General features: G+C 39.9%; 3 protein-coding genes across 4 annotated transcripts in view; 1 reads left to right on the forward strand and 2 right to left on the reverse strand.

Moving 5' to 3' along the window:
- Nucleotides 1-110: 110 nt before the first annotated feature.
- Nucleotides 111-20,082, reverse strand: ETFDH (electron transfer flavoprotein dehydrogenase). 2 transcript variants are annotated; one of them, XM_030029154.1, is made up of 13 exons: nucleotides 19,954-20,082; nucleotides 17,783-17,923; nucleotides 16,741-16,970; nucleotides 15,741-15,822; nucleotides 15,348-15,466; nucleotides 14,960-15,037; nucleotides 12,141-12,287; nucleotides 10,173-10,313; nucleotides 8,035-8,178; nucleotides 3,812-3,980; nucleotides 1,808-1,990; nucleotides 1,232-1,453; nucleotides 111-934 (listed from the first exon to the last, which is right to left on the reverse strand). In XM_030029154.1, exons 1-13 carry the CDS (start codon nucleotides 19,985-19,987, stop codon nucleotides 771-773), a joined length of 1,854 nt encoding a protein of 617 aa, XP_029885014.1. In that variant the 5' UTR covers nucleotides 19,988-20,082; the 3' UTR covers nucleotides 111-770. The 2 variants fall into 2 exon arrangements, with proteins under 2 accessions (XP_029885014.1, XP_040983745.1); XM_041127811.1 differs by lacking the exon at nucleotides 19,954-20,082 and adding an exon at nucleotides 17,504-17,685.
- A 297-nt stretch (nucleotides 20,083-20,379) lies between these two features.
- Nucleotides 20,380-22,021, forward strand: C1H4orf46 (chromosome 1 C4orf46 homolog). The gene is made up of 2 exons (XM_030029195.2): nucleotides 20,380-20,605; nucleotides 20,724-22,021. Exons 1-2 carry the CDS (start codon nucleotides 20,432-20,434, stop codon nucleotides 20,877-20,879), a joined length of 330 nt encoding a protein of 109 aa, XP_029885055.1. The 5' UTR covers nucleotides 20,380-20,431; the 3' UTR covers nucleotides 20,880-22,021.
- Nucleotides 22,022-22,300: 279 nt separating this feature from the next.
- The window catches only part of RXFP1 (relaxin family peptide receptor 1), a 52,937-nt gene continuing 50,571 nt past the window's right edge, over nucleotides 22,301-24,666 (reverse strand). The window contains exon 18 of the mRNA XM_030029124.1: nucleotides 22,301-24,068. Coding sequence (XP_029884984.1) covers nucleotides 23,767-24,068 — 302 coding nt within the window. The 3' untranslated portion in view covers nucleotides 22,301-23,766. The remainder of the gene's footprint in view (nucleotides 24,069-24,666) is intronic.

The raw sequence follows: 24,666 nt of genomic DNA on the forward strand, positions 1-24,666 counted from the left end.
ACTAATTTGTGTTTTGCAACTCGGGTGTGTTTCTAATGTATCAGTAATGGTTGTGTAAATCAGTAGTTAGTGCTTCCTAAGCAGCTTGGTTTCACACCAGGACAATTTAGGCAGTTTCTATTATAGAGTTTTTATTAGAGCAGACCTGATTTCTTGTAAGGAATAAAAATGCTGATAGACATACAATGAAGGTGTAATACTTGCACTTTTTTTTTTTTTTTAACTGCTTTACACATTGTATTGCAGATAGGTTCCCTATTATAACCAGGAAAAAAAATGAAACTGTAAATTTGATGTAAAATGCATAACACTTAAAAGCAGTGACAATTTTCTAGACTGATGTATTTTCCCTACTGCAAGGTAGGATTACATACAGTTAAGTCACTCCAGATAGAGATAGAAAATACTTTTTTTTTAAGGGTAGGTATTAAATTCTTCCACCATACCCACAATTCTGGATATGGCTCCTGTTATCACTGAACTTCAGCAATAAATCCAAGATCCAAAGTTCCTTTGTCAGTCCTGAGAAGAACTTTGTTCTGCCTGCCACACAAATCCTGTAAAGAGGTCCTATTTAAATAAGGCTAGGGTTTAACCAGAAGGCACTGACTATCCATTTAATGCAACAGTCATACCTAAAATTCAGAATGGCATTTAGTCTCAAACTCTTTAACAGTCAAGTCAGTGCTGTACTTTAATTACACTGCAGCATAAAATACTCCAACTTATTTGTTGGTGATCAGAAGTCACTGAATAGATTTCCTGTCAATTTACATGCCATTATAAGCTGGTCCTCCTCCACCTTCAGGCACTACCCAGTTAATGTTCTGACTTGGATCTTTAATATCGCAGGTTTTACAGTGGACACAGTTCTGAGCATTTATCTGCAGCCTTGATCCTTCTCCTGTTTCCAGAGGAATATATTCATAAACTCCTGCAAAAAGCAAAAGAGAGCTATCACTTCACTGAACTGTTTCCCCCTGCATGTGTGTTCTACTACTTAACCAGCAACCGTAATGAGGGAAGTATATTGCTAGTGTGACTGACTTCTTCCATGTGTACTAATTATTTCACCATGAAAATACTGTTAATATATTTTAACACCTGCACTTGAACCCTCTTCTTGGAGGATTTGGATAGAATACCTGAAGAAGTAGTAGGCTAGGTGGACTCTTCCTGAAGTACTTAAGTCCTTCACCTTGCAAAAACAGCTGACATTTTTATTACTTACCAGCTGGACAAAATCTTTGTTCCGGTCCATCGAATACAGCCAGATTTCTGCTCACAGGGATGCTGTCATCTTTAAGAGTTAAATGAGCAGGCTGGTCATGTTCATGGTTTGTACCACTTAAAGCCACAGATGACAGGAGATCAAAACTGATTTTTCCATCAGGCTTTGGGTATTCAATAGGTGTGCAATCTTTGGCTGGCTTGAGCTGAGCAAAATCTGGTCCTAAATATATTTTTAATAAGTAAGTTTCACTATAGAATTACTGTAATTTGCAGTTACTCAAAAACAATTTAATTAAGCTATTTTAACTTCCCTTGTCATCAGAACGAAGTATTTTGTAAAAGGTAGCCTTTTTCATGAGACAAAAAACTATGCTAAGTAGAATAGTGTTTTAATGTCTTCATTTACATTATATGCTAGGTAATATGGCAACATCTGCTTCAATGCCTTATCACCGATTTATTTTCTACACTTTTAGGGCCTCACCACTTGACCAGATGTGCTCTAGCTTCAACTAAGACCAGAAAATACTGACATATATATGTAGTATCTTCTTTCCAGAGATACTGAAATTACCTGGATGTTTCAATGTCCATGGTTCCATTCCTCTCAGTATCCAATAAAATATACCTGTGTAAATCATGCCTCCATACACACCAAGTATGCTATGGCAGGATGGTCGGATGTTTCTAACTGCGTACAGCTCTTTCCAGACCCAGGACTTTTTCAGGTTCTCTTCATATTCTTGCACATCAAGTCCTAAGGCAGTACATTACTTGTTAGGTACCTACAGTACATAAAGACTATCCTTGAAATAACAAATAATTGCTGAAAAAAGGCAATTGTTAGCAATGAAGGCAGCAAAATGATCATTTCAGAACAGTAAGCTAGGAATATACTAGACAACATATTTCAGCCTCTTGAAGAGATCTGTTTTGTTGGCAGTTATCAGCAGATACCTACTGCTCCTTTGTAGCCTCTATTAAATGACCCATAAGCAGCATTAAATTGCCTCAAACCTCACCTAAATGTAAAGATAACTGGCCAGGTGACTATAGTGGCACCTCTATGGGAAAACAGCTACTTGCTCATAGAATCTTAAGAATTGACCAGGAGAGTTTACCTGTGATCCAAGAGCCAGGTTTGTAATTTTAACATTGTCAAGGTCAAAAGCTTTTTCTTTACAAGTTATGCAACCACAAACATGCCAATTTCAGTAACTGACTGTGGCCCAATGAATGATGCAAGTGCTAGAGAACATTTTTTGTCCCTTTGTAATCAGCAAGTTAATGAGATATATTAGACTACAGACTTTTGATTTAAACTCTTTGTGTTCTTCACGAATACTAGACACTGCACACTTGCCACATGACATCTACTGCAGTGTAGTTAAAGCCAAGTAATTATCTCAGGAAAAAAAATGTTTCTTCAAATGAAAATTTTCTGAGATCTTCCCCTTCACCATTCTCCATTACTACTGTATAGGAATAGATGTTCTAAATATTAAGTTTTAAGCCTTGTCTATACATGAAAACATGCTTCAGTCCATATTTTCTGTCTCACATACAGCTCTGAAAAAAACTTGTTACCTATGCACAAAGAAAGTGGACTGTAATATACTACTGTCTTGACAAAAGTGGAAACAGTATATAAAACCTGTCCATAATCAAACAAGAGTGGCACACTACCCAATAAGAGTGTTTATTGTTTCAGATGGGTTCTAAGCATTTTAACCTGCTATACTAGTTGAAGTTTTAATTGTTCAACATACTCTCTGTGGCAAGATGTATTGCATGTTTCAGCTGAACAAGAGCTCACTAGGACTGAATCCACCACTACAGAGAAGAGATTTCTAAAATAATCACGTGGCACCAGGCTATAGTGTCCATCTCCAGAATGACTGAAACTCTAATGGGTTCTCTCTGTACAGTCTTTGTTAACAGATTTAAGGGAACAACCAAGGCTTAAATAAATCGCTACAATGTGGTCAGGATCAGGTGATTACTTCAATGTGCTTGCATTACATTTAATAGGAAATACACGTAGTCTCAAACTGAGAAGACTATAAAATTAAAGATGGAAAAAGAGGACTGAAGGAAAAAAGTATCCTAACAATTAACGGTGAAGAGCAAACTTGAAAAATCTTACCCTGTTTTGCTTACATTTAATCTGTTTCTTTAATTTTTTTCTCTCTGATTCTGCGATCTTTCAGTAACACTTTTTGAATCATAAGGTGCTAATTTTTAACATATTTGTAGGAAGGAAATGCATACTATTCTTGTTTACTTATACAGGAAGCATGAGCTTACTTTTCAGATGCTTGTTAGAGGCATATTTTTGTTCTAGCGGTAGGATCAATACTTAAGAACAACTAAGCAAAACTTTATTAATTTCTTTTTTTCTTAAATCATTTGACCATATAAATAGTAAATAAACAAGAGATATCTTTTTAAACCACTACACTCATTTCAAATTTATTTGCATTTCCAACTAATTCGTTCGGACACGTTTAGTTACTGCTAAGCTGTTGGTGATTCTAATTGAACACAAGGTATACAAATCAAAGTACAGTGATCTTACCTATTGTCTTTGATTGGAGGTTTTCATTGATTAATTGGCTAAAGATGGCTTCTGAAGCCAACATGCCGCTCTTCATTGCGGTATGTGTCCCTTTGATCTTAGGAACATTCATGAGTCCAGGACTGCAACCAATTAATAATCCACCTGGGAAGGTGAGTTTGGGTATTGACTGAAAAAGAAACAGAAAGAAAGGTGGTTTGTTTGTTTGTTCTTGTTTTTCAAAGTGAAAATAACATTCTGGAAATGAAACTGGCAGGAGGCTTGAGTGTCCTTTAAATTTTTAGACTTGCATGTGCACTATCTAAAAATACACAAAACTTACTCCGCTTAATCAAGGAATTTTGGCATAGTAAGCAAATAAGAATACAGACATTGTACTGGGGCTGAGTATAAAATAACAACAAGACAACATTTTCCTTATGTCCTCTCTCCAGTTGCTTCATCTGCAACAAGACTGTGGTAATGTCACCCACCGATACTGTTTTCCTCCTTCAAGTTTAAGTGAATTCTTTTTAAAAAAAGACATTTGTGTGTTCCTGTTTTACACACAGTAAGTTGTATGCATCTCATCTCACAGTTTATTACTCAGTGCTATTTTCCACAAATCTTTTCTATGAAACTGCACAGTGCCCTCCCCGCGCCCCCCGCACAGGTCTAACTTATTTCAGAAGCTGCTCAGCAGCCAACAAATATATATTTTGGTGCAAAATCATTGTCTTACTCCCGTTCTGTAAGAAGCATAATGTCATTGAGTACAGTCAACTCACAAACCTAAGACAGCCAGATGATTTGCAAACATCAGGTCTATAGTATTAATATACTTTGTTCTATGCCCATATTAACTAAGGAATACCTCAACTATCACGACAGTTATTCTCACCCTCATCCAATGAGATTAAGATTTTAGACAGGGAACAGCTTCAAAATGTGGATCGACTCAAATCCTAGGTCTGAAATTGCTGAAGGTAAGTTACAAACATAGCCTTCCTCCAAAAGTCTTTAGTCCTGAGCAGCGCTTGTGAATCTAACATCCTGCTTTTGTTAAAGCTGCCTGGAAGAATTCATTTTTTAATAGCCTAAATAATTTGACCCCAAACAAGTAGTTTTATTTCATGAAAACTATCCAAAAAAAGTATCCCTTGGAATTCAAGACAATCTGAAACAAACATTTTGTTTCTTCTGCTTGTTCAATTGTTACCTATTTACTATTCACCCAGAGCTAGTTACTTTTGAAAATTCATATAGTAGCCACTAAAAAAAGTTGTACTACGCAGCATTTCCCCTGTGTTTTGGGCAATTTGTTTAATCATAGACTTAGCGATTTGGTTCGTAAAAAAGGTAATTTAGGCTGAAAACACAACTACAACTTTTAACTTAGTTTTCGGTGACCAGAAGTCATAAGTTCAGCTACATAACAGTATTTCAAAGGAATTAAGTATGTAGGATGTCCTCTCTTTTCACAAGACCTTTCGCTGAAAACAGTTATTCTGTCATATCTATTAGGATGCAATGATGCAGCACTGACATCAGCATAGGAAGATTTCTTGACTGATTCTTTGAATCACATGGAAAGGTGGTGATCAAGTACTTTTCTTCTGCAACAACTGTTTCACTTAATAGGTACACACTGACCAACAGACTGTCAAAGTATGTATGAGACTAATCATGCAACACAAAAGGTTCACATACTCCAGCTTTGTTAGTAATTCTCATTATTAGTACTATGGCACTTGGTGCCTGTTTTCATAAGTCAGTTGAAGGAACACATCATGCCAGTACAGCACAAGCCCTCCCTGTCCCAAGATACAGGGTGAAATCCTTTCAACCTTGAGCAGCTGGAGAAGCCACCACCCTCTTGGCAGCAAAGAGACAAAACAAAGCTGATTTGGAGGAGGGAAGAAGGGCAGGTGCCTGCTCCCTGCAGAGTCCTCCCCGCCAGTGGACAGGGAACCCCACATTCTCCTCCCCTCAGCTCAGCTCAGGGTTGAAAATCTGTTAAGTGAGTCTAATCTTTGACACTTGCACGGGTCATCATTATGAAGGATTTTTTCCCCTGATGTTCATAATATACCTTGCTCAACAACAGCAACACTTCTTATGTTTTCCACAACACTTTTAAACCTTTTCAAAGCTTTTGATAAAAAGGAGACAAAACAGAGGTTGCATGGGAATTTCTGAAGTGCTTGATTTTGCAATTTTAATAAACAGAAGAAATAACAGCTATGTAGATGTAGTCTATTAAAGTCCGTCCCCTCCTTCCACATATCCCCAAAAGCTATAAAATCGGGGAAACATCCAAGAGCGCACTCTCTCTCACATACCAACTTAGCATCATTATGTTAAAGACTAAAGAACATGGTCATAAGGTTGTCTATAACAGACAAAAAAGCTTAGATTTATGGTAATTTTATACACCTATTTGATGCAATACTGTCACCAAAATGAAAACTGGAGCTACAGAACCACTTACATAAGAAAATATTCCTGGACTCCAGTGAGGCAAATGAGTCAGGCTGCTTCAGTTATTAATCAAAGCAACACATGCAAAAGAAGAGCTAATCTTAAAAATCTTCCTAAGTGAATCATCAATAAAGCTTTTTTTTACTGAAAGCATGTATTAAGAAAAAGCCATTTAAAAGTGTGACTTCATGATTAGCTAGACAATTCTATCTACAGGAAATAAAAAAACCCCAACAAAATAAAAGATGCTTTTATATTAGGAACAGTGCAAAGTAAGTGACACGTTGTTTTAAGTCCAGCAAAGAAGTCCAAAGATTAGGCAGAGATGCACAAGAGCTGTAGTCCTACTGTCTGTGTAACTTAACAAAAACAATGTCTGTGTCTTAAAAAAATATCGTGTTCCTTCAGCCATATGTTTCAAGCAGTATAAGGAGTATGCAACTGAAGTCACAATCTGGCTACTTCATCAAAGCCAGAAATTCAATAATGACTATCTGTGATAGAGAAACCAGTGCACGGGGTGGAAAGAGAAGCCCCTCTTGTATAAAAGCCTAGATTAAAACATCTTGGTATTTAGTATCGTATCTATGTCAATAACAGACCAACAACAGTTTCTGAAATAAGCTAGTAACACAGCCGTGTTACAACGTGATACGATGCATTTCCAGAGTGGACAAAGTAATCAATCCACAGATTGAATAAATGTATACCACGTGTGTAATCAAGAAGTTGCTTTGTGAACCCACGACTCAGTCTCAGGCACGCACACTGGTGTCAAAGTCTAACTCCCCAAGACTGTGACAAGAGTTACACTGCTGCTGAAATTCTACTTGTATTGCAAAAACTGCACAAAGCCACATTTATACTAAAGAGGTTCAAAAACAAAAGACAAAGTAGTAAGAGGACAGAGTGAATGGCCACACACACAGGCTACTGATCATGAATGCTCAGGCGAGTTTTAAGCTCCAAACTGAAAGAAGCGTCTAGAAGATGGATCTGGGAGTCCAGGACACACAGCCATGTCCTGTGTTTCAAGATTCCCACCTTAGAAGCTAACAGGTTGAAAGGACTTTAGCTGTTGAACAAACTCTAGACTATTTCTCCTGGAAGTTGTCCCAGCCCTTTCAACTGACCTTAAATCTCGATGAATACATTTTTTAAATTTCACCTTTGGGACTCCTTAAGGGAACAAAATGAACAAGATATTCCATCTCCCAAGAAAGCAGAAATTCAAAGTTGTGCCTGAAAGATACCAAAGGTATCTGTACTTGAGGAGGTGAATACTTTTATCTGCCAAGCTACATAACAATTTTAGCACCATGACTGACTTCAGGGTCAAGCATTCGAACAAAGTTCCCTCTGCTAGGATAAATAAGTAATTTGGAAAATACATCCCCCCCAACCCCACAAAAACAACAGATGAGTGGTGATACCCTCTCTTCCCCAGAGTTCCAGGCACAACAAAGAATTACCTGTTGCTTCTTTGCTGCTGAACACATTGGACTGCAATATAAACTCCACTTCATATTTCATTTAAGAAGTGACTATGTCAGAAGATTTTTAGTATGACAGAGCCTAAGTCTAGCAAATCTCAGCAGCCAGTATCCAGCAAGATAACAAGGCTTTTCTGTCCAGCAAAACTTTTCGCTTTATTCAGCTTTATTATAGTTCAGTTGTTTCCCAACAGCATGCAACCCAAATCTACAGCACTAAAAACATGGATATAGAGAACTCAAAGTAAAAAAACTCCATGAAAAAGTTACCTGGAGACCACCTTCATTTAATGCTCTGGCACCATAGGCAATCCTTGTTCCACCCTCCAAAGTAGGCTGTACACTAGGATGGTGCTTCCACCTCTGAAACTCCCTAAATGGATTCAAATAGGGATTTTGATAATCTAAACCAACCTTAAAAAAAAAAAAAAGAAAAAAGTGCAACATTATGAAAATAATGTATGGAATTTCAACAAAAGTTTGCAAAGAAAACCATTAGATATTACCACATCAACTCTTTAAATCTATTTTATACTAAACCAACTTCAGGATCTTTCTACTTAAAGAAACTACTGCCAAAAATACATTCTATTAACAGTATAATAGCAAATTCTCAGATTTGCTTCTACAAGACTGTTCTCTGCCCTACCTGAAGCCTGAAGCATGGAAAATATTTAATTGCATTGTAACCACTTTCCATCTGTCTCAAAATAAAATAGTGAAATTAAGCATGGTTTAATGGGCAGGATAAGCGAGAAAACTTGTTTTAAATTTGTGTTTCAAAACCTCTTTGCCCTAGAAAAGCTGGAAGGAGAGGTAAACAATTATTTCTAGATAGTTATGTCCTTGTGCTCACATATTTTAACCAGTTCTTCACATCATTTAGTGGAGTCAATTATCATTTCCAATTATGTGAGGCATTGTAACAAAGCACAGGGGAGCAATGATGAAAGCAGAAAATGGGGGACAAAAGACTGCCAATTGGCTGGATGCCCAGGATTCTTATCTTATGCATTTGAGAATTTGCCCAAAGATATACTCTGCATTTCCCATCTTTAATATACTCTTAAAAGGACTTTTGTTGCTGAATTTTCTCTTTTGAGAAAGGGATTATTTCTGGTTCCTGTAAGCTTTATTTGAGACAAATAATAAAACGTATCATGAGTCTGCAACAAACAGTACCTTGATTTCTCTGGCAGCTCACTGCTTTCAGAGCACTGCTTGCATTTACTTTCCTTGCTAGATAAAGTTAATGAGCAATTTTCAAAATAAGTGCAAGATAATCCTACTAAAAGAATCAGCTCAGACTGACAGTGTAAAGTTCAAAGACAAAAAAGTGCTTGGATGTTCACACAAAAGTTGATTTTCTCCTATGTGAACTGGAGATAATATGAACATTACTGATTACCATTCTCAGTAAGAATCAAAGCTCTCTACCCTTCTAAAAGCAAACAGAATTTGAATGTCTACTGTCTGTACTTATTAATTCCAATACTGGAAATCTGCACAGCACAAGTATGCATGTCTGAGAAAAGCTAACAATTTTTTTTCAATGTTTCTTGCAAAACGGTTAGACAAAAATACAGTTTTCACCCACACACACAGAGTCTGGAATCCTTCTGAAATTTAGGAGACCAAAGTGTCACCTCAATCCCATGCTGCTGAAAGTCCAGATTGTGTGCCTGACTTAAAACGTCTGTGTGTAAAGCACATGCACAGGATAAATAGTGCATGCTTCGTTTAGGACTGTAGGTGCTAGAGCAACATTTCCTACTTGCTACTTGCATCACTGGCTGGTGGAATGACACAAGACTGTGTCTCTAGTGATCTCAATCCTTCCAATAAAGAGGCAGTAAGAAGAAAAAGCTGCCTGTCCAATTCAGACAGTTGCTAAAGAGGGCAAGGCAAATGGGGATGAAGAATAGTAAGAACATACTGAAGAGCTCAGAAATGGAAGGGATGCTGCTTGTGGAACTGCAGAGTGCTTCCACTTTTTATGCTTCTCTCATAAAGTGGAGCTGCACCCAAGCCTGACATACGAATAAGGAAATGGAATTATACAAAGTGTACGTGATTTAGACATTTCCTAACTTGCAAAAATTTTGCAAGCAGAGTTTTGATTAATCATCTCATTTTGGCTTTACCAAAATTTGTTTAGTTTGCAGAAAAAATTTATTTGTAAGTTTTCAATTTTGTTCTTAATAAAAGACACTGGATTAAAGATAGATTAATATGACAAATTAGCTTTCCCCAATACAGGCATAAGCGCACTTAAGACTGAGAAAGTACTAAATTTGGTCTGTTGCTATTCTTATGTTTTCATTTTCACATTAAAAGTGAAAAGAAACTGCATAAAAATGAAGACCAAACAACAAGAAAAAGCATGAAAAAAAACCAACTTCACTTACCACAAATCCAAGAGCAACTAAAGGTTCACCCTCATTTAAGTGATAAAGAAAGGATCCTCCATATGTATGTCTGTCTAAAGGCCAGCCTACAGTATGTTCTACTCTTCCTGGTTTCCATTTCTTTTCATCAATAGTCCATAACTGAAATGAAGATGACAAAAAAATTACTTTATATTGCAAAGTAATGGCCTTTCAATAATATAATAAAAGACAAACACACAACTAAATATAGAAGAAATTAGTTTACTGCTATGACCAATGCATAAATTCATATGGCAAAATACCAGGTAATAAGTATACTTTTTTTGGATTACCATTTAAGAATTTCCTAATACTTCTCTTTCTTGAAATGTTGTGCATCAGAAAATGTGACTGAGACTCCAGTACTATACACCAAATTTGCATTCAGCCACAAGATCCTTTATGTCAGTGACTTAAATAGAACTTCTGCTAAGGAATACAATGCTTACATTGACTTTTTTCTTTAAAAAAAATTATTTTTTCATATGAATCACTGCAATTTCCTCACAAGTTTTTCAAGGTCAAGCATAACAATATGCCTGAGTTGATCTAAATATGTGTTGTCAAACAGGTAGTCCTCTCTCTGCTCTCTCCTACACATCTCCAGTGCTCATCTGACCCCTCCTGTGAACTCACAGAAGCATCCGCTGGTTTCCACTAGCGAATCAATTTCTGCTCATTTCACAAAAGTCTCTTCACCATGAAGTTATGTGCCAGGTGCAGTCTAATGACAGAAGGGCAGTTGAGCATCATTAGATCAGCTCCAGCGTGGAGGGTACATCTATATTAATGTTTCAGTTTAGATTAAGCAGCACATTTTTGAGCGGGACTCCTGATTCCTCCGACTTACTATACTTTGGTGCACATTGTACAGCAGCCACGCATGGCATGAATTGGATTCCTTTCACATGAAACTAAACTGTAAGACAGGCTTCAGAAGCCCATCTAAAGCATTCCAGTCACAAAAGGACACTCAGTCCATGGGACTAGACCAGAGCTAGTCCAAAGTAAAAATAAACCTGAAACATACATAGTATGGATATCAGCTCATCAGCACCAACTATTTCACTTTACAGACCCATTCCTATTGGACTGTACTATTTGCTAAAGCAGACACAGGCTCATCTGGAAGCAAAGGAACTCTACAGCAAAATCCTGCTTTAACGAGAACTTGGGTATTTGAAATTGTAACTAAGACTATGTCATACATTTACAGAATGGTTATTCTCTACAGAAGTGTAAACTAATTATTTAACAAACATTTTGTAGCTGGAAGCACATGCTTAAAGTAATAAATAAATAATATGTTATAGTCAAACTCTGAACTTGTTCTAAATAATACAGCTTTTTTTCATGAGTGATATTTCCTGATTATAAAATATTTTAAAAAGGAAACCTGATCGCTATCCCAATTTTATAAGCCCAGTGAAGGGATTTTGGGGGGTGGGGTGGGGAAAGCTCATCCAGAGAGTGTTTCAGAGACCGTGAAGCATTATCTGGAACAGTTCTTTTTTCACTCTCTCCTTCTCTCTCTCTAATTAATATACGGAAAACCCATAGAAAGCATTTCCTCCCCTCCTCAGGTACAAAACCCCCCAAAATTAGGCAGCATGAATCCCTCTCTCATTTAGTAAAAGTACTGAGAACAGATTTCACAAATGAACCTAATTTGAAATTAAATTAAGAGATTAATGAGTGGATTCACCAGTACCTCTAGTTATAACACATAAATGAGAAGAAGCAGCTGAAATGAAACAGTCACAACATTCAGGGAACATCTTCTCTGATCAGCTTCAGAATAGCAAAGATTCTGAAGTCTGAAAGTGTAACTCAAAATCTATCATTCTATCATTCTAACGTCTTACACAAATTAGCTTGAAAGCAAACAAAAACTACCTTATAACTTCACAGTATTTTCCTTAATTGTTAAAATTATGCAGGTGATACCTCTTTCAGTCCAATGCCATAGCTCTGGGGTTGACATTTCTCCCTCAGATTGTATTTTTTGTACAGCTGTTTGGCTAGATGTCCATGACAACCTTCAGCAAAGACTGTGACTTTAGCGTGGAGTTCCAAGCCTCTTTCAAAGGTAGCCTGCAAAAGCAGAGTATTTCATCAGCAGTTAGATCTGTGCCACACCAAATTCACAGCAAGAAATTGGAGGGCAATAAAGGGATTTTACACTACTTTGTGGCACTGCCCAGAACCTACAAACCATTGCAAGCTATGGCTCTAGTCCAGGTGTCTTTTCCACCTAACCATGATGCACCCTGGGCAAATCTTGTAAGGGGATTCCAGTAAAGCAGCACTACAGTGAATTGCCATTCGTTACTGAAAAAGAGAATCTTTTCTAGCTCGGAGGATACTTATATCACATCTGCTGATTCATACGGTGCAAAGGAACCCTGACAGAACAAAGAATCTTAATCTATAACTTCACACTTTAATTTTTGCTCATGAATTCACATTACAATAAAACATTGTGTGGGCCCCCCCAACACATAAGAGGCTAGACAAACATCAGATCAGAAAAATCTGCATCAGCCCTGCCCCTAAAAGAACCCACTACCTCAGAATAAAGTTACTATAATATTACACTAACCTTGCATGTTAAAACATACAATAAAATTAAACTAACATTAAGTATCATTATAAAAAAAATTTCTCATAAAAAATTCCAACAAGATTGAGAGTAAGTTAAGGGGAACTGGCATACTTGTGTATGAGCATGTCACCTGCACATGTGAGCGCACTGGACGAGAATATTACTAGATTATATTTGCAATGTAAGGATACAAGATTCTTGCAGGGAAAAAAATGCAAAAAGCTTGATTTGAGTCAGAAAGTTTAATGTTGAAAAAGATAATGAAAACAGTTTTGGATGAAGATATCCAGCAGTACCCAATAAAACCATCTTAACGTAAGCTAGCATAGGTCCAGGAGAAGCTTATTGCTTTGGTTTTTAATTGTCTCTCAGCTGCAATCTGCTTGTAGCTTACTGGCTGGAAACCTCTGAAAAAGGCTAGCAAATGAAAACGCTCCCTCTAGTTGGGAATTACCTTTAAACAGGAGTTACAAGATTTTGCCAATTTTTTTGTGTATTCTTTGAATTTCTGATTGTCCACCTGAACATGAATTAATCTTACAAAATACTAAGAGAACTACAGTGACTTACTACTTGATCTAAAGATTAAAAATATATACTGTCCAATTTGAAGCAGATTATATAAAAAAAACAAACTACAACTCCACATTGTAGATATCAGAAATTAATGAATTTGAAAGGTTTCAGTAATGTGACAAAGTTGTGTTTCACAGTTAACATCCTTCTCCAGCATCTACACAAGAATCAATGTGCAACTTTTTAACTATGTATTTTTACCATTGGCGTTTTTGTTCGATTGGTGCTGACTGCAAGGTGAAACTCTATTCATTAACCACAGTCTATTTGATTAGGCTCTGTATAAACACATTGAAGATATTCTTGCCTTGAAAGTTATACAAACTACATCTGTTTACCTGAACCTTTATACACTGGAGGTAATATCAGCTGACCTAACACAGCTAAAACACTTGAATACTCAAAAAGCTGCAGTAATAGCACACTAATTATGTACATTAAAAGAAGTTAATAGACACATTCTTCCAGACTAGATGGAAAAAAATTCTGACTTTTGAGGATGCTTAAAAAACAAAACAAAACAAACAAACAAACAAAAACACCCCAAAAACCCCACACTATAGTTCCTTCCCATTTTAAGCCAAAACCAAACCAAATTCCCAATAAATCTTCAGTACCACAGCAGGCTGTATGCATTACTTGAGCCTCCTACTGGGGAAATGCATACCTGAAAAGAAGAGCGTGTCTACCCCCTACAGGTGACAGACCATCAATATCATCTTGGAAAAATACATTACTTTTCCCTTCCTCCTCCATTGGCTATATTATTTCAAAACAAGAATGAGTCTTTTCTTCTCATTCCCTGCCTTAAACGGGAAAAATAGCCCGCAATTTTACGTGAAAGTAAGTAGCTCCTTGAAACATTATGTAACTAGTAAGAAACCTTATAAAAGAAAGTAAATCTTAAGAAAAAACTTGTACCCTTAATTTCTGTAGCCAAGTAATTCTGTGTGAAAGTTGTTCTGAGGTGCCAAATTCTCCCTAGGTATTGCACAGGAAAGCAACACGCTTACCACTGGTTCTGGATTCCACTAAAAATCAGAGTCCGACACTTAGGGCAGGGAGTCACCTTCTGGATACAGAAATGTGACCAACCAGCAAAAAAGTATAAAGATTCAGTGTGTACCTTGCCCCAACAAGATAGACAGACTGTCAACAGATCGACTGCAATTGTAAATATCAAAGAAAGAAGATCAGCCAGAAGCATACTCTCTTACACACTGCTAGTTACCAGCTAGACAACAGCTTTTTATTTCACCTTCGCACCTTTCTTCTAGGAGTTCCTGGAATTCTTTCCTTTCCTGATTTCACATACGCCAAAACACCCTTACAATATTTCCTTCAAGTCACCCTCAAACAAACCTCCTTTCTGCGAAGGCTTTTTCTACTAATCCCAGAAGAAGTTTACAGTGTTCTCAACCCAAAACTTTCACAGGTAATTGATCCATTTTACATAGAGAGGGAAGACAGGTACTGAATTTTACACTTTCTCTTAGGCTACAGCAAGACCACTGATGGCAGTAGAAGCAGTTATATCACAATTTCCATAATTAGACCCCTAGTTATGGGGAAGGTAGCTACTTACTTTAGGTGCTCCATCCTTTTGAATGCCTACATCATTAGTTGCTATCCCTTTCACGCTACCATCTTCATGAAAAAGAACCTTTGGAAATATTTAAACAAACAAACACAAAAACATTTTAATGATCTGTCATTTTAATCCATTCATAAAAGGTTCTAATGCAGAACTTCTAAGCACTATGTCTTTCATTGTCAAACTTGAAGATTATGTATTTATTAACATACTGTACGATCCACTTGCACTTTGCTGAACCGGGGCCAGGGAATTTAGACACTGAAACACAGTTTTCACAATACACGTCTGTTAAAAAGAATGTTGTGAATGTACAAATAATTGGGAGTGAAGGGGGTTCCAAAAACACTTTTCATATACACACTGATGTCATTATTACCTCAGCTGCTGCATAGCCTGGATACACCTCAACGCCCAAAGCTTCTGCTTGTTCACCTAGCCAACTCACAAAGTGGCCCAGACGTACTATGTAATTTCCATGATTAACCATTGGAAGTCCTAGGCAAAAAAGACACACACAGATGAAACATAGAACAGTAAGCAAAATAACAGAAGTTGTACATATCAGACATCATATCTTCTTCTACAACTACTATCTTCACAGTAATGTCATGTGTTATCACAGCCATCATCTACATAGACCCTAACACTGTAAGCTGTCATGTTCTACATATGCTTGCTGTACTACACTGAAATCAAAATTGTTTGATTCATGGAAAAGTTGAAAAAGACACAGAGAAAGATGACTCCCTACCACCTCACTAAACTTTACCTGGAAGAATTGGTACCGGAATTCTATATTTCTTTGTTAAAATTCCAAACTTGTCTTCAGTTACAGGAGTATTAAGTGGAGCCTACATAAGAAAAGAAAACAGAAACAGTATTGAGAGTTATGTTTTTCTAGCCAATCCAACAAAAACAACAAATAAAATAAACAAAGTAAATCAAACAATCACACTGGCAGTCAAGCAAAGGTTTAATAAAGCACTTCTGTAGGAAGGTATCACAAGAGAGAAAATAAAATACTTTATGAGGCAGTCATCAGGTAAGAATCAACACAACTACTGAGGTAAAAAAATGGAACAGGGCCTTGCAAATCAATTCTATAGTTTGTACACAGGCTTGTACTACATCAATATTCTAGACCTTTCTAAAGAAGACAGCTCAACTTGCATATTTATCCCAGTAAGACAAAACAACTAGTCCACAGCCCACTTCTTGCAGCTCCCAGGTGACAGCAGGCAGCTGGCTACAAGCCAGATGGCTGTTCTGACAGAGATGGCAACTCATTTCTTGCTATCCTCCCTCCTAAAAGCATCTTAGGCCTCCGTTACACCACCATGTCTGCACAAAAATCAGCGTACTATGCGCCATTTCCTGAGACTATGAAAAACTATTGTACAGAAGCAACAAGTCTGACTTTGCTAAGAATCGACCATCTTACTGCTTGTGCATGGGAGCTGGATTCTGCACAAACGCAGTAAGTGCAGTGCATCCCAGGACACACCAGACATACTGCGTATATACAGTAAGACTACTATATAAAAGAGCAAAGGCCACTGCACATCTGTGTAGACACAAAACTTCAGCATTGCTGAACTAGAGGAAACAGGCTAAAAAGAAGGTAGGAGTTCTTTTGTTTTGTTAGATCAACATATTTTAAAATGGTACGAAGTGCCGATGGTACCAAGGTACTAAGTCATACCAGAATCAATCAGATACGGAGCTCATTACAAGCTAGCAATTAATTTCATTTATATGCTCATACATACCCCCCGCTCCTTCCAGTCCGGAAAAAGTTCTTGTAAGGACCTTGGCTCAAGACAAGCACCAGACAGCGTATGTGCACCAATCTGAGAAGCCTTTTCCACCAGACAAACACGTATTTCTTTGCTATGCTCAGCGGCTAACTGTTTGAGTCGAATAGCTGCAGAAAGACCTGCAGGGCCTGCTCCAACAATGACAACATCAGCTTCCTCTGCAAATCTTTCCATGTTTACCCCTTTAATAGAAAAAAAGATAATAACATAAACCAATCTCCAGTTTCTCCCAGCCTCTCTCTCACTAAACCTTACTCTGTGATACTCGCTACTGGGTATCCCAGAAGTATTACTTTGCATAAAAGGAGGCTAAATATTCAAGACAATCCCCACTTCAGTACTTGGAAGAGTGCAGAAGAACATTAGCAGCCCAATGTAAAATTAGCTTATTTTAACTTGTAAGAAGATATACCATAAAAACATATACTCAATCTCTATGCACAGTAAGTGTCACCTTAGAATGTTGAGCTTAAGAGCCTGGTTGGCTAACTGTATCAAAGACATTCAGTGAAACTCCAGGTAAGGGAGAAAGAAAACAGACCCTTAGTCAGAACACGTGACTTTATTTCACACTAATTAATCATTGTCTTTTCTGGAATTGAAGCCATTAAAATTGCTGAATGTAGAGACTAGAATGCCGAGAGATATATATTAATCTTATTTTCTCACAAACTCTCATGGTAAGAACAACTGAAAAAATCCAACAGATACATACCTGACAGAATTAAATGTTGTTGTGATAGTCACTAAAGCAAAAGCTGCTTATATATTTTCTTTAAATAACTAGGATCAAGTTTAATCTGATCCCATTTTATAGCACTAAAGACACTCATTGTGAGATAGGAACCACAAAATTTCATTTGGAATATTAGTACTGTATTTAAGAGTACAGAATTTCTGTAAAAAGAAAAAAACAGCAACACATTTCAGTGTCTTTAAAACTGAGCAATAATAACAATAAAGAAGCTTTTAAAGAATGTATTTTTTCGCTTACCTTCCCATCGTTTGTCTTTGTCCCGAGGATGAATTGTATAATGCGTAGTTATCCGAGGTACAGAGGCAGTAGACACACATCTTGCGAAATGCAGCGATGGAAGGCACTCTATCAACTTTAGAGCGTGAAAGCACTGACGTGCTGCAAAAATAAGAAACAAATCTGTCAAATCAGTCATTCCCCAAATTTTTCGACTTCAAAGATGCAAGTGGCACAACAAATGTGACAGCTCCACCACCCCAAAGGCTAGCCGGTGACGTGAAGATGAGGAACCATTAACACAGACTTTTAAGTTTTCAAGTTAGGAACACGCTGTATAATTTTATATCAGGAAAAAAAAAAAAAAAAGAGTAAAGAGTTTCCCCTTTAAGCATTCTTCACATAATACCATTCAATACACTGGCCATTTCTGGCAGCTGATGTAGGAAGAAAACATGTGTACACAGGTGAAACACATTTTAAGTTCCTACTATTTCATTTTAAACTTCAAAAGATTTATTTCAGACTTCGTTAAAAGTGACCAAACAACTATAGAGATAGGACATGCAAGTTCATCTCTTTTGACATCTCAACACATGTTGAGACACACAGTCTGGGCCACTGATACTAGACAGTTCGTCTGAAGTAAATGACATGGTCTACAATAAAAGCTCAGACTTAAACCCAAGTATACTTTAGCCAAAGCTAGGAACAGTAGATATACTTAATCTTTACCTTTGCTGCAGATACATTAATTGTTGCAAGAACAAATTAGAATTTCTTTTTAAGCAAATAGACCAAATGCAAGTTTAAAATGATCAAAATAGGACTCTGTTCAGAAGGGCTATTACACATCGCATTCTTGTCTAGTCTTCCTCTCTCACAAAAAAAATTGTGAAGATGTGGACGATTTGTACTCAGAAAACTAGTATGGTTAGCACCAAAAGTAGTTATAGTTAAAAAGTCTGTGAACTAATGCACCTTGACAGGTATTTTTCCTTCCTTTAAGGATTCCCTTTCTCTAACTTTAGGGGTGAAGGAGAATATTGTATTTGAAGTGGAGTATTTCTGCAAAACTACATAAGTAAAATCACCAACATCCTACGACTGAAATGTTTTGTTAAGTGTGGCAGTTGGCAAGGCCAGTGCAAACATCCTCCATTATAACTCTGCACAGTGACAGGATACTGGTCTCTGCACGCAAGGTAGTAAGTATTATCTACGTTGATTTCTTAACAGCAATTTTGTACTTAACCAGCATAACATGAAAGCTATTATCATACCATCTCATGACTCTTAATTACCCTTTGCCTGCAACCAGGCAGGATCCGAGAACAAGCAATGTATTTTTTAAGCATGGTAACAACTACACCTACACATATATATCAAAACACGACACCTTAACTTACTTTTCGAGATATTTTTATTTGAGCAGAACTGATGGCACTATGAATTACATAGTATAGCTAAAAAAAATGGCAACTATTTCACACGCACGCAAAAGAAGGGAAATTCCGCTCAGAATACATCTGATAATTACACGGGCAGGTCCAAGCCCTGAACGGGCAGATTCTTCCCAGGGAGCGAGCCGAGCTCATGCCCCCACGCCGCTGAGAGCTTACGGGCTTGGCAACCTGATGGGAATGAAACGCTTGCACGAAGCAAGCAATCCCTAAGCAGGGACTTTACTCTTCCGCAGCTCTTCTAACAACTGCTGCCGGGACGTTGCCTCTGCAAGTTATTTCGCCAGTAAGGGCACACATTCGATTGCTGCATTTTATCCTTTAAAGCGGGTCACACCTACTACCGCTCCGAGACGACGAAGTGACACTGTTGACGCACCACGGTACAGACAAGCAGCGAAAGACGCCGGTAACACTCGGCGCTCCCGCCCCGCCCCGTCCCCGTCCAGCACCTCTAGACCGACAGAGCGGCCGCCGGGCCAGGGGGAGCCCCGGCCGCGCCACCGCCGACCCCAGCGGCCGCTCAACGCCCCCCGCCCGCAGGATCCTCCGCCGGCCCCGCTCCCGGCGCCGCGGCCGCCCGGGCGCGCCCCAGCCGCGACCTTTGCTCTCCTTCCGCGCCGCGCCAGCCGCCGGCCCCAGCCCGCGGAGCGGCGGCGGTGGCGGCGGCCGCCCCAGCCCCGTCCCCTCGGGACGGTCAGCCGCCCCCGGAGCGAGCCGGCGCGTTACCTCGGCTGGAGGACGGGCAGCGAGAGAGCAGCATGGCGGCGGCCCGCGACCCCCTCGGCGCCCTCCCGCCGGCCCTCGGCCACGCCGCGCCTGCGCAGTCGGCCGCCGGCGGGAGGGCTCCGGCCCCGCCCCGCCGGCAGGACTACAGCTCCCAGAGCTCCCTGCGGCACGACCCGGCCCAGCTTCCATCGCGGGGCAACGACTCCGGCCGGTACGGACGGACCCCCCCGCCTAATATCAGAACGGGAGACGCCCGGAGGAAGCGGGGCGGAGGGCTGAGCGCCCTGCCGGGCGGGGCGGCGTCCCGGCTGCTGCCGTGAGGCACCGCGCCAGGAAAGACTACCGCTCCCGGCGTGCAGCGCGACGGCCCCGGCCCCTCCCCCCCGCTCCTCATCAGTGCGTGCCGGGATGCCGGGGGCGGAGCTCAGGCGGGATGGGCGGGGTGGTGGGCGGGCGGTGTCCGTGAGGGGAGCGGGATATGGCCGAGGCGGGGCCGCTGCCGCCCGCGGCGGTGCCCGAGGGATCGCCCGAGGGATCGCCCGGCGCCGGGCCTCGGAGGATCCCCGGCGGGAGCCAGGGGTCGCGGCCGCCGGAGCTGCCGCCCGGCGACCCGCGGGAGCTGCTGGAGGAGGTGGAGATGCAGATCGGCGACGTGAGTGCCGGCGCGGCGGGCGGGCGGGCGGGCGGCGGGGGTCGCCTTACGGAGGGCGCCGGGGGCGGGGGGCGCGGACGGGTGTCGGCGAGCCCCAACCTCTCTGCCATCCCTCCAGGCCGCCTTCTCGCTGGCAAAGATCCTGGAGGCGACGTCGGCCGTGTCGGCCCAGGTGGAGGAGCTCGCCACCAAGTGCTCGGAGAACGCCCGGTTCCTCAGAACATGGCGGGACCTGCTGAGGGAGGGCTACGAGTCCCTGAAGCCCAGCGGCTGACCCTGTCCCCGCGGCGGCTCCACCGGGTCTCGCTGAGCTGACCGCTTGTGGCAGACTGGAATGCGGGTTTCTTTTTAAACGAGCTTCTTGAGGGAGTTCACGTGGATTTTTGTTTCCCCTCAGCAGTTACCCGTGAGCCCGGAGTTCTTTCAGAAATACCTGATGATGACTCGTATGGATGTTGTATGTAAGTCACCGAGTAAAATAACTTTGTTTAGGGAATCAGTTATGACTTTTAGACTCTTCCATTGCAAGCGATCTCATACGTGAAATACTCTCCCCGCCCCCCCCCCCGCTTTCTTTTTTCTGGTAACCGGGTGGTGGACGCAACGTTGGTATGTGTGGTACATCCGGAACTCATTCCTGGTGGGGAAGTGGTGTCCTGCAAGGAGATAGTGTCAGCCCTCCTTTTTAAGAGCTGTCACCAGTGGAAACCTTGCCAACTGCAGAGAAACTTGCTGAACTAACTTCAGTTTTTCTCTATGCACGCTTTTTCTTGGTGTTGAGGATGGGAGAACATGGCAAGTTGTGGCTTATTTACAAGCTTTAGGTAAGCCACATATCCCAAACCTTACAATTTTTGTAGTATTGCAATACATTTCTGTAAAGCTGCAGTTTTTTGCAAGATGTTTGATTACTGCACACAATTTTACACTATCTTTTGTTGCAATGAAGTGCCTTATGATGGACTGTATATCTCTGCATGGTAGAAGTTTAACAGCATTGTTGACTGATAGAATGGATTACTTCAAACTGTAGGTAAAAGCGTCCATCGGTTGGAAAAGAATCTGTGAAATGTATTCTCCCATCCCTCGGGAAGCGCGTTAAGAGCTTTTTCAGTATTTGGTCCTATTTTATATCTTTGCCTTAAGCAGTTACTAGTTAGTTAGTCTCGAGCTTACAGTTAACAGAACCTTTTGGTCTGGAAGATCGCTAACCTGTAGCTGTACTGAAACTCCTGTACCTTTACCAGAGCAATGTGAAAAAAGTAATGCTGAAATGCAATAGGGGACTGCAGGAGAACATGGTTGTACCATGATTTATTAGTCAGCCTTATTTTTACTGGTAGAAGAACTTTTTAAAAGACAAAACTGTAATTTTCTTACCAAAACAATAAAGATGTTACAAAAAAAAATCTGAAATAATGAATATTCTTGTGTTACTCATAGAAACAAACACAACATTGAATATATCCATAATCAACTTATGTGAAAAACAGAAGTAATGGTAAGGACAGACATCCTTGTGTATCTCATCAGAAGTAGTTACAGTCATTGAAAAGGCTTGGACCCTCAGAGGACACAAATTCTATTAAATCGAGTTCTAATTGCTCCAGTTAAAGGCAATCGACGTGGCAGGATTTCACTGAGCTGTTTTTAACCCCACAACCCAAAATATAGCTAAGCAACTTGGAAAAGAAGTAATTTTGTTCAGCAGATAATCTTTTATTTCAGTAAAACATACAGTAGTGGAAACAAGATGTTTAACAATCTTCAATTTCAAGATAACCCAAAGTTCTGTAAACAGTTGAAGTGTGAGTTACACTTTTTTTTAATTCTCCTTCTTATGCTGTTAAGAAGTTAAGTGCAAACATTGGAAGTATCTTTTAACTTCATTTTAAAAAGCTTCAAATCACCAATGCAAAAGAAGTATTTCTTCTACCTTTGTGGGCTTCTAGGCCGTCAGACTGTGAGTACGGTACTGAAAGAACTATGGAAGTTGTAGTAATTCATAACAGAGAAGATTCTCTTCAGTAAGTATATGCAAAGGAACTGCCTCTAGAGGATTGTTTCAGATGGGATAATTTTTTTTTTTATCCTTGTAACGCTGGGAAGTAAAATAATGCCCCCAAAAGTGCTGAATGGCTGTGCTCCTTAAATTATTTTAATCGTAATGCATCCAGTCAAATGCACAAGGTGATTGGAACATAGATGTCATGACACCTAATAAGTCTTCTATTTGGCTGTCTCCCGTTATTCCGTATACAGAGATAGACATCTCAAGACTGAAATTTGCTGAAGTCTTCAAGCTCTGGAGAGCTACTTATGGTAGCCCGTTAACAAACAGTGAGGAAAACAGCAGCATCAAGATGTCGGGATACTCAGTCCTGTCTTTCTGGGGAAGGATGCTCTTCTGAAGGGGAGGACTTCCATCAGCTATGGCTGGGGGACACTCAGTTGAAAAACTTTTTTTTTTTTCTTCCCCACAGTTCTGGTTCTGCCTGAACTAGAACGATAATTACAATTTCAGGATTGTCTTTACGTGAGTGAAATAATTGGTAAATTTTTAAAAGGAACAACATTTTCACTTGCTTGGCTTTGACAAATATAATAAACTGGTCTAATTATGAAATTTAAATATTTTTCTTAGGGCTATTGCTCCCTAAAGCTTTTAAGAGCTGCTGCTGCCTAAATAGAGCCAATCAGAAATTTTAAGGAGAAAAAAAAATTCTTAATGAGGAAACCAATCAACCCTCAACAAAAAATCAGCTATTGAAATGGGGAATTAAAAAAAAAAAACCAACCCCCCCCCCCCCCCCCCCCAAAGACAGATGATTTTGAAACATTCTGCTTTCAGGGTGAGATGTTTCAAATGACAATTCATTCCTTTTCCACACTCCTGGCTTCCGGGAGAAAAAAACAAACAACTGACTTCTCATTCTGATCTAGGATGAGTTGTCAAAATGTCAGGTACCATTGTGAGATGGTGAAATTATTGTTGTGTCAGTTCTGCCTGCAAACAGACACACTGCTCCCTCTTCTTCCTGCTTTCGTTCGCGTGAGCCCAGGTGTCACACCTCCCTCATTTTTCCTCATTGCTGTAAAGCAGTAAGCCCACAGATGTGAAGCTAACAGTGCAGGTGTCACTGTGAAGATTCAAAATGTATTTACAGGTATGAATTTAGTCTTGTTGACTGTGTAGTCACCGAAGCATCAGAGGAGTCTGTACAAAGTACAGGCTTCGTTACCTTTGGCGTGATTTCATGCATAGGCCACATCTCTACCCAAATGAATGATGGACCATATGTTTTCTGACTGCCTTTACCTCTTTTGGATCTTCTTTGTCTGTAATTATACCAAACCTGATGAATCATTTCTTTGAAAGGTCGTGTAGTCAAAGTGTAGAGAAGAGGATTCAAAGCACTATTTATTGGCAGTATAAAAATCACCACCCAAGAAGTTATGGTACCTTAGGGAGGGAAAAAGAAAGGAAGCTGTAATATGCATTCCAGCGTTTGTACCTGTTAATTAATGCAAGCACTCAATGCCTATGCAGCACAGCTTCCTGGTGAGAGGGGTGGTCATGTGCTCCTAGGCTGAGTTCATGTCACAGCAGGTACTTTACTTTTTCTTTTCACTGTTACATTTGCATGGCCCTCTTGCCTCCCTCAGTTTCCAGGACTGCCTGCAAAACCTAACATTTTTTACTTTCCCAGTAGTTCCATTTATCCCTCTTTTTAACTTTTCAGTACTGTAACTCCCTATTTGCACTGGCACGCTTCTTGTTCTGACTGAGCCCCATTTTCTTACCCCAAAACTTTTTGTCTCTGCTTTACTCCCTATCTCTTTCTGTGATCTCTGTTGCCCATCCTCTTCCCATGACTAGTGACATCCAATCCTAATGATGTCCCTGATGTCCTGTCCTCATGCAAAGCAATATCCTCCAGTCCCTCTGTCCCCTCAGAGGCTGGTTTTCTCCTCTCCACCAGGACTTCTCCATTCTTCCCCCCGCAAAGGGCATTGTATACATCCTCCTTATTTCCTTCTTGCCCTGTTGGTAAGATTTT

The sequence above is a fragment of the Aquila chrysaetos genome, chromosome 1 (genome assembly GCF_900496995.4).
Source record: "Aquila chrysaetos chrysaetos chromosome 1, bAquChr1.4, whole genome shotgun sequence".
Classification (NCBI taxonomy): Eukaryota; Metazoa; Chordata; class Aves; order Accipitriformes; family Accipitridae; genus Aquila; species Aquila chrysaetos.

Excerpts from the sequence above, each read along its gene's own strand:
- ETFDH (XM_030029154.1), bottom strand. The coding sequence starts at position 19,987 with ATGCTGCTCTCTCGCTGCCCGTCCTCCAGCCGAG. Across the intron at positions 16,971-17,782 it reads CAAAGACAAACGATGGGAAG|GGGTAAACATGGAAAGATTT; the intron begins GTAAGCGAAAAA and ends TTTCTATTAAAG. Across the intron at positions 1,454-1,807 it reads ATGGACATTGAAACATCCAG|GACCAGATTTTGCTCAGCTC; the intron begins GTAATTTCAGTA and ends AAATATATTTAG.
- C1H4orf46 (XM_030029195.2), top strand. The coding sequence starts at position 20,432 with ATGGCCGAGGCGGGGCCGCTGCCGCCCGCGGCGGTGCCCGAGGGATCG. Across the intron at positions 20,606-20,723 it reads TGGAGATGCAGATCGGCGAC|GCCGCCTTCTCGCTGGCAAA; the intron begins GTGAGTGCCGGC and ends CCATCCCTCCAG.